At 36.9% G+C, this 13,881-nt stretch overlaps 1 protein-coding gene across 2 annotated transcripts in view; it reads left to right on the forward strand.

The window, feature by feature from the left end:
* Nucleotides 1–13,881, forward strand: part of agtrap (angiotensin II receptor-associated protein) — a 29,866-nt gene that overhangs the window by 7,958 nt on the left and 8,027 nt on the right. The window contains exons 4-5 of one of the 2 annotated variants that reach the window (XM_079856755.1): nt 1,197–1,395; nt 8,570–8,692. In XM_079856755.1, coding sequence (XP_079712881.1) covers nt 1,197–1,395; nt 8,570–8,643 — 273 coding nt within the window. In that variant the 3' untranslated portion in view covers nt 8,644–8,692. Of the gene's footprint in view, nt 1–1,196; nt 1,396–8,569; nt 8,693–13,881 lie in introns of those variants that run through there. The other variant, XM_079856754.1, reaches the window with a different exon arrangement.

Here is a 13,881-nt window from a genome sequence, read left to right on the forward strand (position 1 = left end):
ATCCTTGAAATTTATACTAGAGCAGAACTTTAGAGGTTTTGGAGGGGCCGGACATTTCCCGAAACACACGCTAAGCGCTGCCAATCACAACACACTGGGCCAGCTAACCAATCACAACAGATTTCGTTTTTTGGAAGGAGGGGCTTCATAGAAACCGGTACTAAACAACGCGTTTAAGCCAGACTGGGGAGAATGGAGCTGTAATAATATAAAATATGTGAAAAATAATGTGTTTTTTGAGCAATCAAGCATGAAAGCATATTCTAGTACACACCATAATAGGACCCCTCGTTGAGCATGCTGAGACTACTTGTTATTTTATTTTCTTGTGTTTGTATATATTATTAGCCTGACGTCGTCATACTCAGATTCTAGTCAGAATGTGAGTCTGATACTGCTCCATTGAGCTTTCATTATGGGGCGTGTTTCAACCGAACCAGGAAAAAAAAATGCCTCTGCACTCAATTGGATAGACCTACAACCAATCAGAGCAACGGAGTAAGTGACGTATGTTATTCATTCATGTTTCCGATCGCGGTTCTCTGTTCCTCTTTTAAAATTAATGCGCTGTCGATATCTTCTATAACAGACGCGATGGCGGAATCTACACATGATGTTTTATAAACAAAGTTCAGGAGGAGCACATTCAAATAATCAATCCAATCAACCGTCTACGGTCTACACTATCAGCATGAGAGGAAGCATATATTTATTCACTGTCAACTCACCTAACATTCCTTGACAGTTTTCAGCATCCCTCCACTCACTCTCGGCTTGTTCTTCCACAGCCAGGAATATGGGGGAGTACTTTGGGTTCGGGCCGAATACCGAGCCCGAAGCCTCTCCTCGGACAGTACGCCAAATATGCATTTATTCTGACTTATTTGTAAGCGTGAACTCGTGAAATCTCAATTCTTCAGCGGCAGTCATTTGAATTCAACCCAAGCGCTCGTTGATGACGTGGATGATTACGTTACCGTTGCTCATCTGTCCATCATCGTATAAAGCCCGCCCTGACAATTTGATTGGTCCGAACAATTTTTGTTCGGGCATAATAGCTCCTCAATGGAACGAGTCCAGACCGAACTTCCCGACCTAAAAATTTTGTGGGCGGGGCTAAGTTCGGCTGGCATCCAGGCTAATATATTATATTTGTCATGTCATCTAATGTTTGATCTCTGCTCTTCTTCATTCAGTTCTTGATCGGGTTGGCAGTGACCATCTTGACTGATATTGTTCATTTTGGTCTTTGCTATGTGACGACTGCAATCAATCCGGACTTGTTCCGTTTTAGTGCAGGCATGGCCATCCTGAGCCTGGTGCTCAAACCGGTTTCCTGTTTCTTCGTCTACCAGATGTACCGTGAGCGGGGTGGCGAATACAACATCAGCTTTGGTAAGTTGGTGACTGAAGAAAGGAAAAAGCTGGATGACTGATTGAAATGTAATGGGTGACTGATTCATTTTGGTGCTTTGTGATACATGTGAAAGTCTTTCCATGAAGTTAAAATACCAGCATTGTTTGCTCTGGTTTGTTTAAAGCAGTATCAAGCCTGTTTTTAAGCATTATAATTATGTGGACAAGCAGAGTATTTCCCTGAAAATGGAAAAATGAGTAAAAAGAGTAGCGGGTAATTGAGTTTTAGAGCTAGTCACAAGACACATGCCTGACAGAGTGGCCCACATAAAAGAAAAGAGACATACAGTACCAGTCAAAAGTTTGGAAACACTACTATTTTTAATGCTTTTGAAAGAAGTCTCTTTATGCTCATCAAGCCTGCAGTTAAAAACAAAAAAACAAAACAAAAAAAACAGTAATATTATGAAATATTATTACAATTTAAAATAATGGTTCTCTTTTTTAATATACTTTAAAATGTAATTTATTTTTGTGATGCAAAGCTGAATTTTCATCAGCAAGTACTCCAGTCTTTGGTGTCTTATGATCCTTCAGAAATCATTCTAATATGCTGATTTATGATCAATGTTGGAAACAGTTGTGCTGCTTCATATTTTTTTATAACCTGAGATACTTTTTTCAGGATTATTTGACGAATAAAAAGTTAAAAAGAACTGTATTTATTTAGAATAGAAATCTTTTGTAACAATATACACTACCGTTCAAAAGTTTGGGAACAATAACTATTTTTTTTTTAAAGAAATTAGTACTTTAATTCAACAAGGATGCGTTAAATTGATAAAAGGTGATGGTAACGATTTATATTGTTAGAAATGTTTTTATTTTGAATAAATGCTGTTTTTATGAATAAATGCTGTTAACGTTTTACTCATCAATGAATCCTGAAAAAAGTATTCCAAAAAAATATATTAAACAGCACAACTGTTTCCATCATTGATAATAACTGAGTATCAAATCATCATATTAGAATGATTTCTGAAGGATCATAAGACACCAAAGACTGGAGTACTTGCTGATGAAAATTCAGCTTTGCATCACAAAAATAAATTACATTTTAAAGTATATTAAAAAAGAGAACCATTATTTTAAATTGTAATAATATTTCATAATATTACCTTTTTTTTTTTTTTTTTTTTTTTTTTTAACTGCAGGCTTGATGAGCATAAGAGACTTCTTGCAAAAGCATTAAAAATAGTAGCGTTTCCAAACTTTTGACTGGTACTGTACATCTGGGCTGATCTCTGTTGTTTGAGGAACAGTGCGTGGACCTAAATGGATTTGGATAGTTATTATTATTAAGACCTTTATGATCCTTGATCTTAGCTGTTTTGTGAAGGTCTGAATCAACTTCAATGTGTTATTTCACTAGGTCTATTCACCCTGTAAATCTTGATATAACAGTCAGAAATATATGTTTTTAATGGAAGAGGTCAAGAACATTTTAGACAAAACCTTTGAACCTTGAAACCTTGAATCTGAAAAATATCTTGTAGATGTGTTTTTTTTGTTTTTTTGTTTTTGTTTTTTGAGTATCTGATACATCAGGCTTTTATAGGTCGTGTAGTATGAAATAATAGGATAATATGGAGCTCATACTTGAGGAAAATAATTTAGTAAAAATGCTTATATTTATATGGACAAAAGGTAAGATCACATTCTTATATTGTAAATCAGTGAGATCTTTGTAACCGTATAGCAGACTACTTGCATAAAATGCAGATACATATCATTTGTCACTGATATTGTCACACTATATTTCCAACTGATATAACTTAGATGATATTTAAACACTGTAAAAAAAATTCAGTGAAATTTAAGGTAAAAAAAAACCCAAAAAACTGCCAGCTGTGGTTGCCAGAAATTTACCGTAAAAATATGGTAGCAACATTTTAGGTTTTAAAGATTTACCTTAAATTTACAGTATAAAATTTAATAAATTTCATTAACTGATAATATTAATATAGCAACCTATACTAATATCTGTTTTGTACCTTTTGTTATACACTGACAACCACCAGGTGATGATAAGATATGTCACATGATGAATAAAAGCTCATCACAAGCAGCTTTTCCACAAACTGAGAAGGTAAATACTTATAAGTGGTGCACAGTGTCATTCACACAAATACTAAACACAATCATGGTATCACACATGACATAAAAAAATGCAGCAAACATTAATTTAACAACATACATGTAACATAAAACCCCATTGTACATAAATTATTTAAAAATACTAGAAAGAAACTTATATATCGTCACTGTTATATATTCACGAGGCAAACAACCAAATGCTACCAAACATGCTTTTACTGGTGTTCAGGTCACACACAGATTACATCACATCAACACGTGCAAATCACATCACGTGACTTAAATACCCTCTCCCAGGCATAGGAACCAATGAATGCACATCATGCATATATACACATTATCCCAATACACCACATTACCTCCCCCATTAAAGCCAATACACCACATGATCAGTTCAAAAGCACCACATTATTTCAAATTCTCAATTTCTAAAATGCTGTGGTAATTTAATAGACCGTTTAGAGCAACGCAGACCCACTGGATTTGGAACCAGGGGTTCCGTTGGTTCGAAAGGTACCTCAGAGTCAAATGTACGTACTGAAGTTCCAGCAAATCCAGAATCTTGATCATTGAGTTCAGCATATTGAGCTTGATCATTGGGTTCAGCATATTGAGCAGTCTCCTTTTCATTCTGTGGCATTGTAATCTCTGAGGACGAAGTGTGTGGTCTCAGTTGATCACCATGCCGTCTATACACAATATCCGATATCGGATCACGTACCTTGTACGAAACAGGTCCTGTCTGTTGTGTAATCACTCCAGATAGCCACTTCGGATCTCCTCCCACTGTACTTCGCAGGAAAACAGAATCATCCACAGCAAAGGATCTCTCTCTTGCCCGATAGTCATGTTGATTTTTCTGCAAATACTGTTCTCTGCGAACAATTTCATGAATGTTTGGTTTCAGGAAGTCCAACCTGGTGCGAATGTGTCTCTTTAAAAATAAATCAGATGGTGACTGACCTGTGGTACAATTAGGAGTTAGAAAAATAATCGCAATAAAAATAAAGATAGTCTATCATCAATGCACATTTGTTCATTAGTCAATTTCTTCATACCCATCTTAAACGTCTGGACATATCTTTCTGCCAATCCATTGGTTGCTGGGTGTTTTGGTGCACTCCTGGTATGCATAATACCATTCTGCTTCACAAATCTTTGGAATTCATCAGAAGTAAAAGTAGTTGCATTGTCAGTCACTATTTGTTCAGGTAATCCATATGCAGAAAACAATCTCTTCAATCTGGTAATTGTAGCTTGAGGAGTAATCTGTGGCATACGAAAAACTTCTGACCACTTAGAATGAGCATCAACAACGATCATAAACATGTTGTTCAGGAAAGGACCAGCAAAATCAACATGCAACCTTTTCCAACACTCACCCGGGAATTCCCATGGATGAAGAGGGACGTGATTTGGCATTCTTTGTTCTTGTTGACAGATTTGACACTCCTTGCAAACTCTTTCTATATCCGTATCAATTTTTGGCCACCACACATATTTACGAGTCAGAGCTTTCATTTTAACAATGCCAGGGTGTCCTGAGTGAATTTCATGTAACACTGATTTTCGAAATTTGAATGGTACAAACTCGTGTGCCCCATAACAGACATCCCTGTTCCACTGACAGTTCATCTTTTTTTGCATAGAATACTTTCAAATCATCTGACACTTCAATTGGCCAACCTTCCATGACATAACGAAAAACTTTAGACAGTTCTTGATCTGTTCTTGTCATTCGGGCAATCTGTGCTGCATTTAGAGGAGCTTCTTGAAGATGGTTTGTCAAAAGAGTGTTGATATTTGCTGAAATGGCTTCTGTTCCTACATCCATAATTCCAGGTAATGGAATTCGTGACAAGCCATCTGCATTTCCATGACTTTCTGCCTTGCGATACATGATGTGATAATCATATGCCGACAAAATTATAGCCCACCGCTGAATGCGAGCAGCAGCCATCATTGGGAAGTGCTTATGTCACTAATGGTCTATGATCAGTTATCAAATTAAAGGATCTTCCCCAAAGATATTGATGACATTTTTTAACTCCATAAATCACACTCAAAGCTTCCTTCTCAATCTGTGAATATTTCTTTTCAGCAGGGGACAAAGTACTTGAAGCATATGCGATGGGATGTTCTTTACCATTTGGCATGATGTGCTGAAGCACTGCACCAATTCCATAAGCTGAGGCATCACATGCTTTCAAAGGCAGTTGTGGATCATAATGTATTAACACTTTGTCACTGGTGAGCAGTTCTTTACACCTGTTGAAAGCACCTTGTTCCTTTTTCCCTCAGCACCAAGCAACTTGTTCTTTTAACAGTCTATACAGTGGTGCCAACACTGTGCTCTGATGTGGTACAAAACGTCCATAATAATTTACCAGGCCTAAAAAGGCTTGCAGTTCCTTCACATTTGAAGGTGCTGGTGCATCTTGAATAGCTCTTACCTTGTCTTTTGTTGGATACACCCCTTTTTCATCGATTACATGGCCCAGGTATTCAATTCGTGTTTGTCCCCACTCACACATACATTTCTTTACTCTTAAGCCTGAGTCTTGAAGACACTGTAAGACTTTGCAAAGGTTTGTTAGATGTTCTTGCTCATCTTGACCTGTGATCAATAAATCGTCCAAATACACAATCACTTTCAGATCTTTCATCAAATTTTCCATTATACGTTGAAAAATGGAAGGGGCTGAACTGATGCCGAAAGCAAGACGATTATACACATAATCCCTTGTGGGTGTTGATTGTCGTATACTTCTTAGAATCATTATCCAGTAAGACCTGTTGATATGCCTGTGCCAAGTCAATCTTGGAAAACAACTTCCCTCCACTCAAAGTGGCTAAGACTTCCTCAATCAGTGGCAAGGGATACACTTCAGTATTGGCAGCTTGATTAACAGTGACTTTGTAGTCTCCACATAAGCGAATTGTGGAATCTTTTTTTATAACAGGAACAACTGGAGCAGCCCACTCACTGTATTTTACTGGAGATATAACATTGGCTTTTTCTAGTCTATCAATTTCCTTCTCCACACGTTCTTTCATAGCAAAAGGAAGAGGACGACTTTTAAAAAACTTGGGTGGAACATCTGGTTTCACTGAAATAGTAGCTTTAATGTCCTTTAGAGTGCCCAGCTCATCCTTAAAGACTTCACTATACTTGTCCAGCACTTCTTGAATAGACCCAGGCTGCTTAGCTTGACTCACATATCAAATTATTTTCCAATTCAATTTTACTTTCTGGAGCCAGTTCCTACCACACAGGTTTGGACCATTCCCTTTTACTACAATTAGTGGTAACTCATTCACTTGATCCTCATATTGTACAGTAGTTGTGAATTGACCCAATACTGGAATGCATTCACCGGTGTAGGTCTTTAACTTTACTCTAGCTCCCTCCAGTGGCAAATGGGCAAACGATTGTTTATACACTTGTTGTGAAATGATGCTTACAGCCTCTCCTGTATCAATTTCCATCAATAAATCCTGCTGATTCACAGTAAAATTCACTCAGAAAGGCTGTTTCTCAGTATCACTTAACATGGAAAACATTTCCAGCTCTGGCTCTTCAGCAGACTTATAAACTGTTACTTTATGCTTGTTCTGTTGTTCAGCAGATTTACTGTTGAGATGTGACTTCACTTTAACTTTACAAGCTCTCTTTATATGCCCAATCTTTCCACAATTGTGACATTTAGAATTTTTAAAATAACATTCCTGAGCATTATGGTTTTTGCCTTTACAGCGATAGTATAATTGTTACTGGTTATAAACAGTCTTTTCATTTACCTTATGCACTGTTGCCGCTGAATCTTCTGTTTTCCTCAGTTGTTGCGTATCTCGATCTGCGGTTTCCATGCTGAGAGCAATTTCAAGTGCCCGTGCAAAAGTGAGTGTCTTCCGAAAGCAGTCTTCGTTGACATGCTTCACTTTGAATTCTGCTAACAAAACCATCAAGTAGAGACTCATTCAAACTTGCACCAAAGTCACATTTAGATGCACATTGTTTCAGTTCAGCAACATACTGGGACACAGTTTCATGGGGCTTTTGAACACAGCGCTGAAATTGGAATCGTTCAGCTATTATTAACCCCCTGAGGTCGGCTATCGCGCCGGCGCGATAGGCTCGTTTTTTTCCTTATCAGTGAAAACAAATAAATAAAATAAAATATTACTTTTTATCTTATATGCTTGTGTTATACATCAATCGATCCTGTTAAGTGTGTATTATTTTTGTGTATACTCACAATAAAAACAAAGTGTTGTGCTTTTCGCCAAATAAAGAAAAATAAACATGATGCGAGTTCTGCCTTCTCTCTGTCAGTGTAGTCCATTCTGAAACGCGTCCGAAAATGAACCATAACTCAGCGAATACTCAGTCAAACAGACATACAGACACACAGGCATGAAGCTTGAATTCTCTTCTTTTAAATGAAGTAATTTATATAAAAAACAAATATTCTCATCTTGTGAAATCTGCATTAAAAGAGAGCGATTCCAGTCGAGCTAATTAGAGCTCATTCAGATGTAATGTGACCCCGCCCACGGAGAGCGCGCGCTATTCAAACGCAAATGTCTGAGGCAATCCACGCAAACTGTGAACGCCCACATCAGCTCGAGAAAACACATCAGATCATTGTACTTGTTTACACAGTCTCGCAGCGCTGTGAGGAATAATACTATAATGGAAAATTTACCTCAGAAGTACGTGGAGCAACAGATCCGAGGCTATGGAATAATGTAGTACGTTTTTTTTTCATTCTCAAGTGCGGCGCGTATCTGTGCATGAATGAATGAATGAACGGCAGAGATGCCGCTGTTTACCGCAACTGGCAAAAGACGGTTTAAATTTGAATCGTTTCTGTCTGTGAATGTTTCGCTTTTAGCAAACTGTATTGCTATAGGCTACTGAGTAAAAATCGAGTGAAATATGTTGAAATAAAATGTATTTGTATAAGCAACGTATTAATGCTCTGTCTGTGACTTCCTGTCTTTATTCACTGTCCTGCTTGATGTCTCGTTGTATTCTGTATCTGTCTCTCAGACCTGGAAACATCTGTGGACAGTCGTTGCACCACAGACAGTGCTGACAGCACATTCCTTGGTCGTCGCTACTGAACCTTCCCTCCATTTCCTCCTGCACTCCAGCTTTCTCTAAAACCGGAAATTTTCACCTGAGTTGCTGTGGTGATTTGTTTATGTGGACTTTTTCCTTGCTCTTCTTCAAATTATGTCTTGGTATTTATGTTTTGCAACACCTTATATTACTTTTTCTTGTTAATATTCATGCATTTGAATATCTCCTGTAAGTCGTCTTTCATTCTTTGTGCATTCCTTCTGCTTGATGTTTGTGAAATTCTTCTACTCTGTGTGTGTATGTAGATGAGATTTTAGAAAAATAATCAATTCTGTGTCAAGATTTTATTACAAAATACTCAGAATACAACTTTTTCATGATAGTACTGTGCCAGATACAAGTAAAAAATAAATAAATATATATATATATATATATAGTATTTTTCAGATTTCAGAAATGCATGTCTGCATTACAATTTAGAGTGATCTAACACAATCAGAGATGACTGTGTCCAAGTTATGCATTTCAGAAATATATACAATTAACGCAGCTAACAATGTATTCATTTAACCTTCAACCTTCCCATGCATACTGAAAAAAAACTTCCTTTAGGACCCAGCGGAACCGCTCATTTGCTACAAATAGAGCTATAAGGCCATCTAGTGCCAAGAGTCATGAAATATCATGTTATATATTTTTTTCCACAAGAGGTCGGCAAAGATGTAAGATATTTTGAGCCGAATTAAAAGGGTTATGCAATTGTGAGTTTTTTTGAATGCATGTTGAAAGAATGCGAGGAATGTGCTTGCATTACTATTTATTTATTATTTATTGATGAAATCTAGTAATTTAAATGTAAATAAAATAAAAAATAACAAAAAATCTTAAAAAAATCAAATAAAAAAAATAGAAGAAATATTATCAAAATGAAATAAAATAAGCTTCCTGGACAAAAAATAAAAATAAAAAATAATATATATATATATATATCATATTAGGGCTTCGGGTCATTTTGAGCCGTGAGGGAAAGATCTGTTTAAGATATATTGAAAAATTTTGCATTGGTGCATGTTGACTCTGAAATCCTCGCAGGAGTTGGCGACGTCTCTTTACAGGTGTTGGGTCATCTGAAGTTTTCAGAATAGACTGGATCCAAACTGGAGCTGACGTGCTCTCTAGTTACCTCAGGATGGGCATCCCAAATAAAACAGAAAAGCAAATGGAAAATAATTAGCATAGCTGCTGGTTATAAAAATAAAGCAAAAATATTAATAATAATACATTTTATTTGTAGGCGCCTTTAAAGAGACTCAAGGTCACCTTACAAATCTTTCAAAAAACATCAGTATAACAACAACAGACAAAGCATATTATAATAATATACATTAGACACTGAAGACTAAGATATTGCTCAATACATGTACAATCATAAATAAGCCTGTTTAATTAAATGAGTTTTAAGACGAGATTTATAAGTGTGAAGACTGTCGGTGTTATGAATTTCCAGGAGAAGGGAGTTCCACAAATGATGGGCAGCACAACTAAAAGCCCTAGACCCATACTATACTATACTGTTCAGGAGAATGCGTGGTAAGACAAAATTAAAATGATGAAGAAGATCTGAGGGTACAGGCAGGAATTTAAATTTGAAGAAGATAAAACAGAAGAGAATTGCAATAATGGTTGCAATTAATAATACGGTTCATGTTTCATACCTGAAAATATGCAGAACTAATAATATTATTACAACACTCTTTGATGGAAAAACTATGGACTTGTCAATAGTGACAGAGAAGCTATCAGATTTAGTCAGAGTAGATTTTGTAGGCCTACCTACTAAGAGAACTTCTTATAACACCTACATCACAGAAGAGACCAGACAGCAAATGAATAGACACAGAGGACTTAAGTATAAAAGCAAATGAGGAAAATGAACTACACACACCTGAACTAAATGACAACTAATCAGAGACTATGACAACTAAAGCAGTGGAAACTGTGCAAACTGAAAACAAGTCACCTTCATTTAAATAGCGCTGTTAACAATAGATTGTTTCAAAGCAGCTTTACAGTTATAGGAAATTAAAGTAACAGAGATTGTTTTGGCTTTACAGCAGCTCTAGAATAAAGTTATTGTCCAGCTAAAGTTAGTTTTTGATTGATTCACTTCCATTGCAGAGATCATTAACTTAACTTAACAAAGTCCAAACTAAGTGAAAGTGTAACAAAGACAGGTGAAGCTGGGTATCATCAGCATAGCAGTGGAAATCAATACCATACTTCCTGAAAATGTGTCCAAGGGCAGTAAATAAATAATAAATAGAAGAGGACCCAAGAATTTCATGAGTGAAATTATACAATAACAGAATATTAAAGGGCACCTATTATGACTCTTTTCACAAGATGTAAAATAAGTCTCTGATATCCCCAGAGTATGTATGTGAAGTTTTAGCTCAAAATACCCAACAGATCATTTTTTACAGCATGTTTAAATTGTAATTTTTTGGGGCTCAGAAAAACGCGCTGTTTTAGTGTGTGCCCTTTAAAGGGGTCATATAATGGTACATGCACTTTTACAAGTTGATTGTACTGAAATGTGTGTTGGCAGTGCCTGTACACAACCATTGCCTGTTCAACACAGACCCGCCCTTGCTCGTGAGCGTGCTGTCTGTCATCATAGTCCGTGCGTTATTGTTGATACCCTCACTGGAGCGCTGTATATGAGCAGAATGGCGTCTGCGATTGTGTTCTTCGGTGTAATAAGGAACACAGCAGTCATTTTGATGTTCCTAAATCCGAACCGTTGAAGACCAGTGGCTGAGTTTTGTTTTTGAAGGGATATGCCCAAAGGATTGACGCGGGGATTCCCTCACGGGGATTCCCCACGATCAACCCTGCTTTCATGTTTGGGCGAATCATTTCACACCAGACAGCTTTACAAACGAGAAAAAAACGGATCGGTACCACTGATCTATATAATGTCATTCTATATAGATCAGTGATCGGTACCAACGAGTTCCTGCTGAACCTCCAGAAGTGAGTGTAATGTATATTAATATTAATATTTATATTAATCTTTGCAAATCGCTTGCTGCACGCTTCATGATGAATGCAGCTGTTTACACTCAGGGTACATTATGGCATGTTTTCTATGTACGACGTTCTCAATATAATTCATAATCCCACGTTTATAATGAACAACGCATTATGGTTATTGTGTTACAAACGGTCAGGCCCGCCCACAGAAATGACTGGGCCCCTGAAAATGTCCAGTGAATGGGCCCCCAAATTTGCTAGGCTACTCATATCATACATTCTCTCTCTCTCTGTCTCTGTCTCTCTCTCTCTCTCTGTCTCTCTCTCTCTCTCTCTCTCTCTCACACACTAACATACATTTACCTGAGAGAGACATACTCAGTGATGGGGGCACACACAGGTTAACAAATGATCTGCACTGTAAACCCGAATAAGTTGGCAAAACTCAAGATATTTAAAGGGATGGTTGATTTCACTTTTCTAACTTTTTTAGTTAGTGTGTAATAATGCTATTAAAGGGTTAGTTCACCCAAAAATGAAAATTTTGTCATCATTTACTCAGCCTCAAGTTGTTTCAAACCTGTATGAATTTCTTTCTTCTGCTGAACACAAAGAAAGATATTTTGAAGAATGTCAGTAACCAGACAGTTGATGGACCCCATTGACTTCCATAGTATTTTTCCCTACTATGGAAGTCAATGGGGTCCATCAACTGTCTGATTACCAACATTCTTCAAAATATCTTTCTTTGTGTTCAGCAGAAGAAAGAAATTCATACAGGTTTGAAACAACTTGAGGCTGAGTAAATGATGACAAAATTTTCATTTTTGGGTGAACTAACCCTTTAAGAAGCATGAATATGTTACAGTGCACTCCACAACACAATCAAGCCTTCAAAAAAAGGTGTTTTACCACCCCTTTAAGGAAATCGATTGGCCCAAGTAATGAAATTCAAAGTTTAAGTATGCAGAACTGGCAAATTTTTTTTACTTAAACATTTTAAGATAAGAACAATTAAGATGAGTACACCAATTCATTCAAACTAAACTTTCATGTAATCTCAATTAGAACAAATCTACACTCACACTCTCTCACTCACTCACACACATTCACTGACACTCACTCACTGACACACTCACTCACTCACTGACACACTCACTCTCTCACACCCTCACACACTCACTCACTCACTCACTCACTGACTTTCTCACAAACACGCACAAAAAACAACCTTATATTACACAATTTTAGCATTTACTCTCCCTTTCAAGTGCCATCAGCTCAGCATGCTGGGAAATAGACAGCCGTTTCACTTAAACTTAAGTTTGTCTCAAAATAAAATTAATTTCATAAAACTCAAAACAATGAAACAGTTCAGTTTACTTAAAATATATCAGTCATGTGAACTTTAAAAAGAAAAAGAAAGTTCTAAATACTCTAATAAAAGTTTAATTTAACCAATTAATTATTTTGAGCGGCAGGATTTCTCAAAAAGAAATACAGAAATGAGTCTTTGCCTCTTATACAGCCATCTTCCTTGTCTTTCTGGATGCAAAGTCCTTTATAATGTCTTTAAAGTCCACCTGTTTAGCCAGCTCACACTCAATGGCAAGTATTGCCAGGTTATTGAGTCTCTCTTGGCTCATTGTGGAGCGCAGGTAATTCTTTATTATTTTCAGTTTACTGAAGGATCTCTCTCCTCCTGCCACAGTTACAGGTAAAGTGCAGAAAATCCTTAGTGCAATGCAAACGTCACCATAAATGCTCTCAAGCTTCAAGTCATAAATCATGTTGAGCAACTCCAGGGGTGTTGATGATCCTGTGAATGTGGCACTGTAAATCCTTTTCAGATGGAGCATTTGTTTTTCCAAATCTTCAGATAGATCATTGGAATATTTTCTTATCAGATGTCTACAAGATGACTTAAGATCCTCCTCACTCAACTGCTGGAACTTGAGTATTCCCTTGAAATCATTGCAGATGTCTCTGATTGACTGAAATCTGGAAGTCAGCTGTGCAATAATAGTGTCCAGTGCAATATAATAGACAGAATTCCTAAATGTTATATCAGGAGTCACCTGTGCATCTGACCTCTCTTCAGTGCGCTGGTGCTTTCTCTGTCTGCTGTGGGGGAACTCAGGTGGGATACCCATTGCATTCGCTATATTTTGAGCTTCAGCAAGGATTGAGTCCCACTTATTTCTCAAAGAAATTATTTCCTGCTGCAGAGCTTCAATGTTTGC

Source organism: Squalius cephalus (assembly GCF_949319135.1).
Source record: "Squalius cephalus genome assembly, chromosome: 22".
Lineage (NCBI taxonomy): Eukaryota > Metazoa > Chordata > Actinopteri > Cypriniformes > Leuciscidae > Squalius > Squalius cephalus.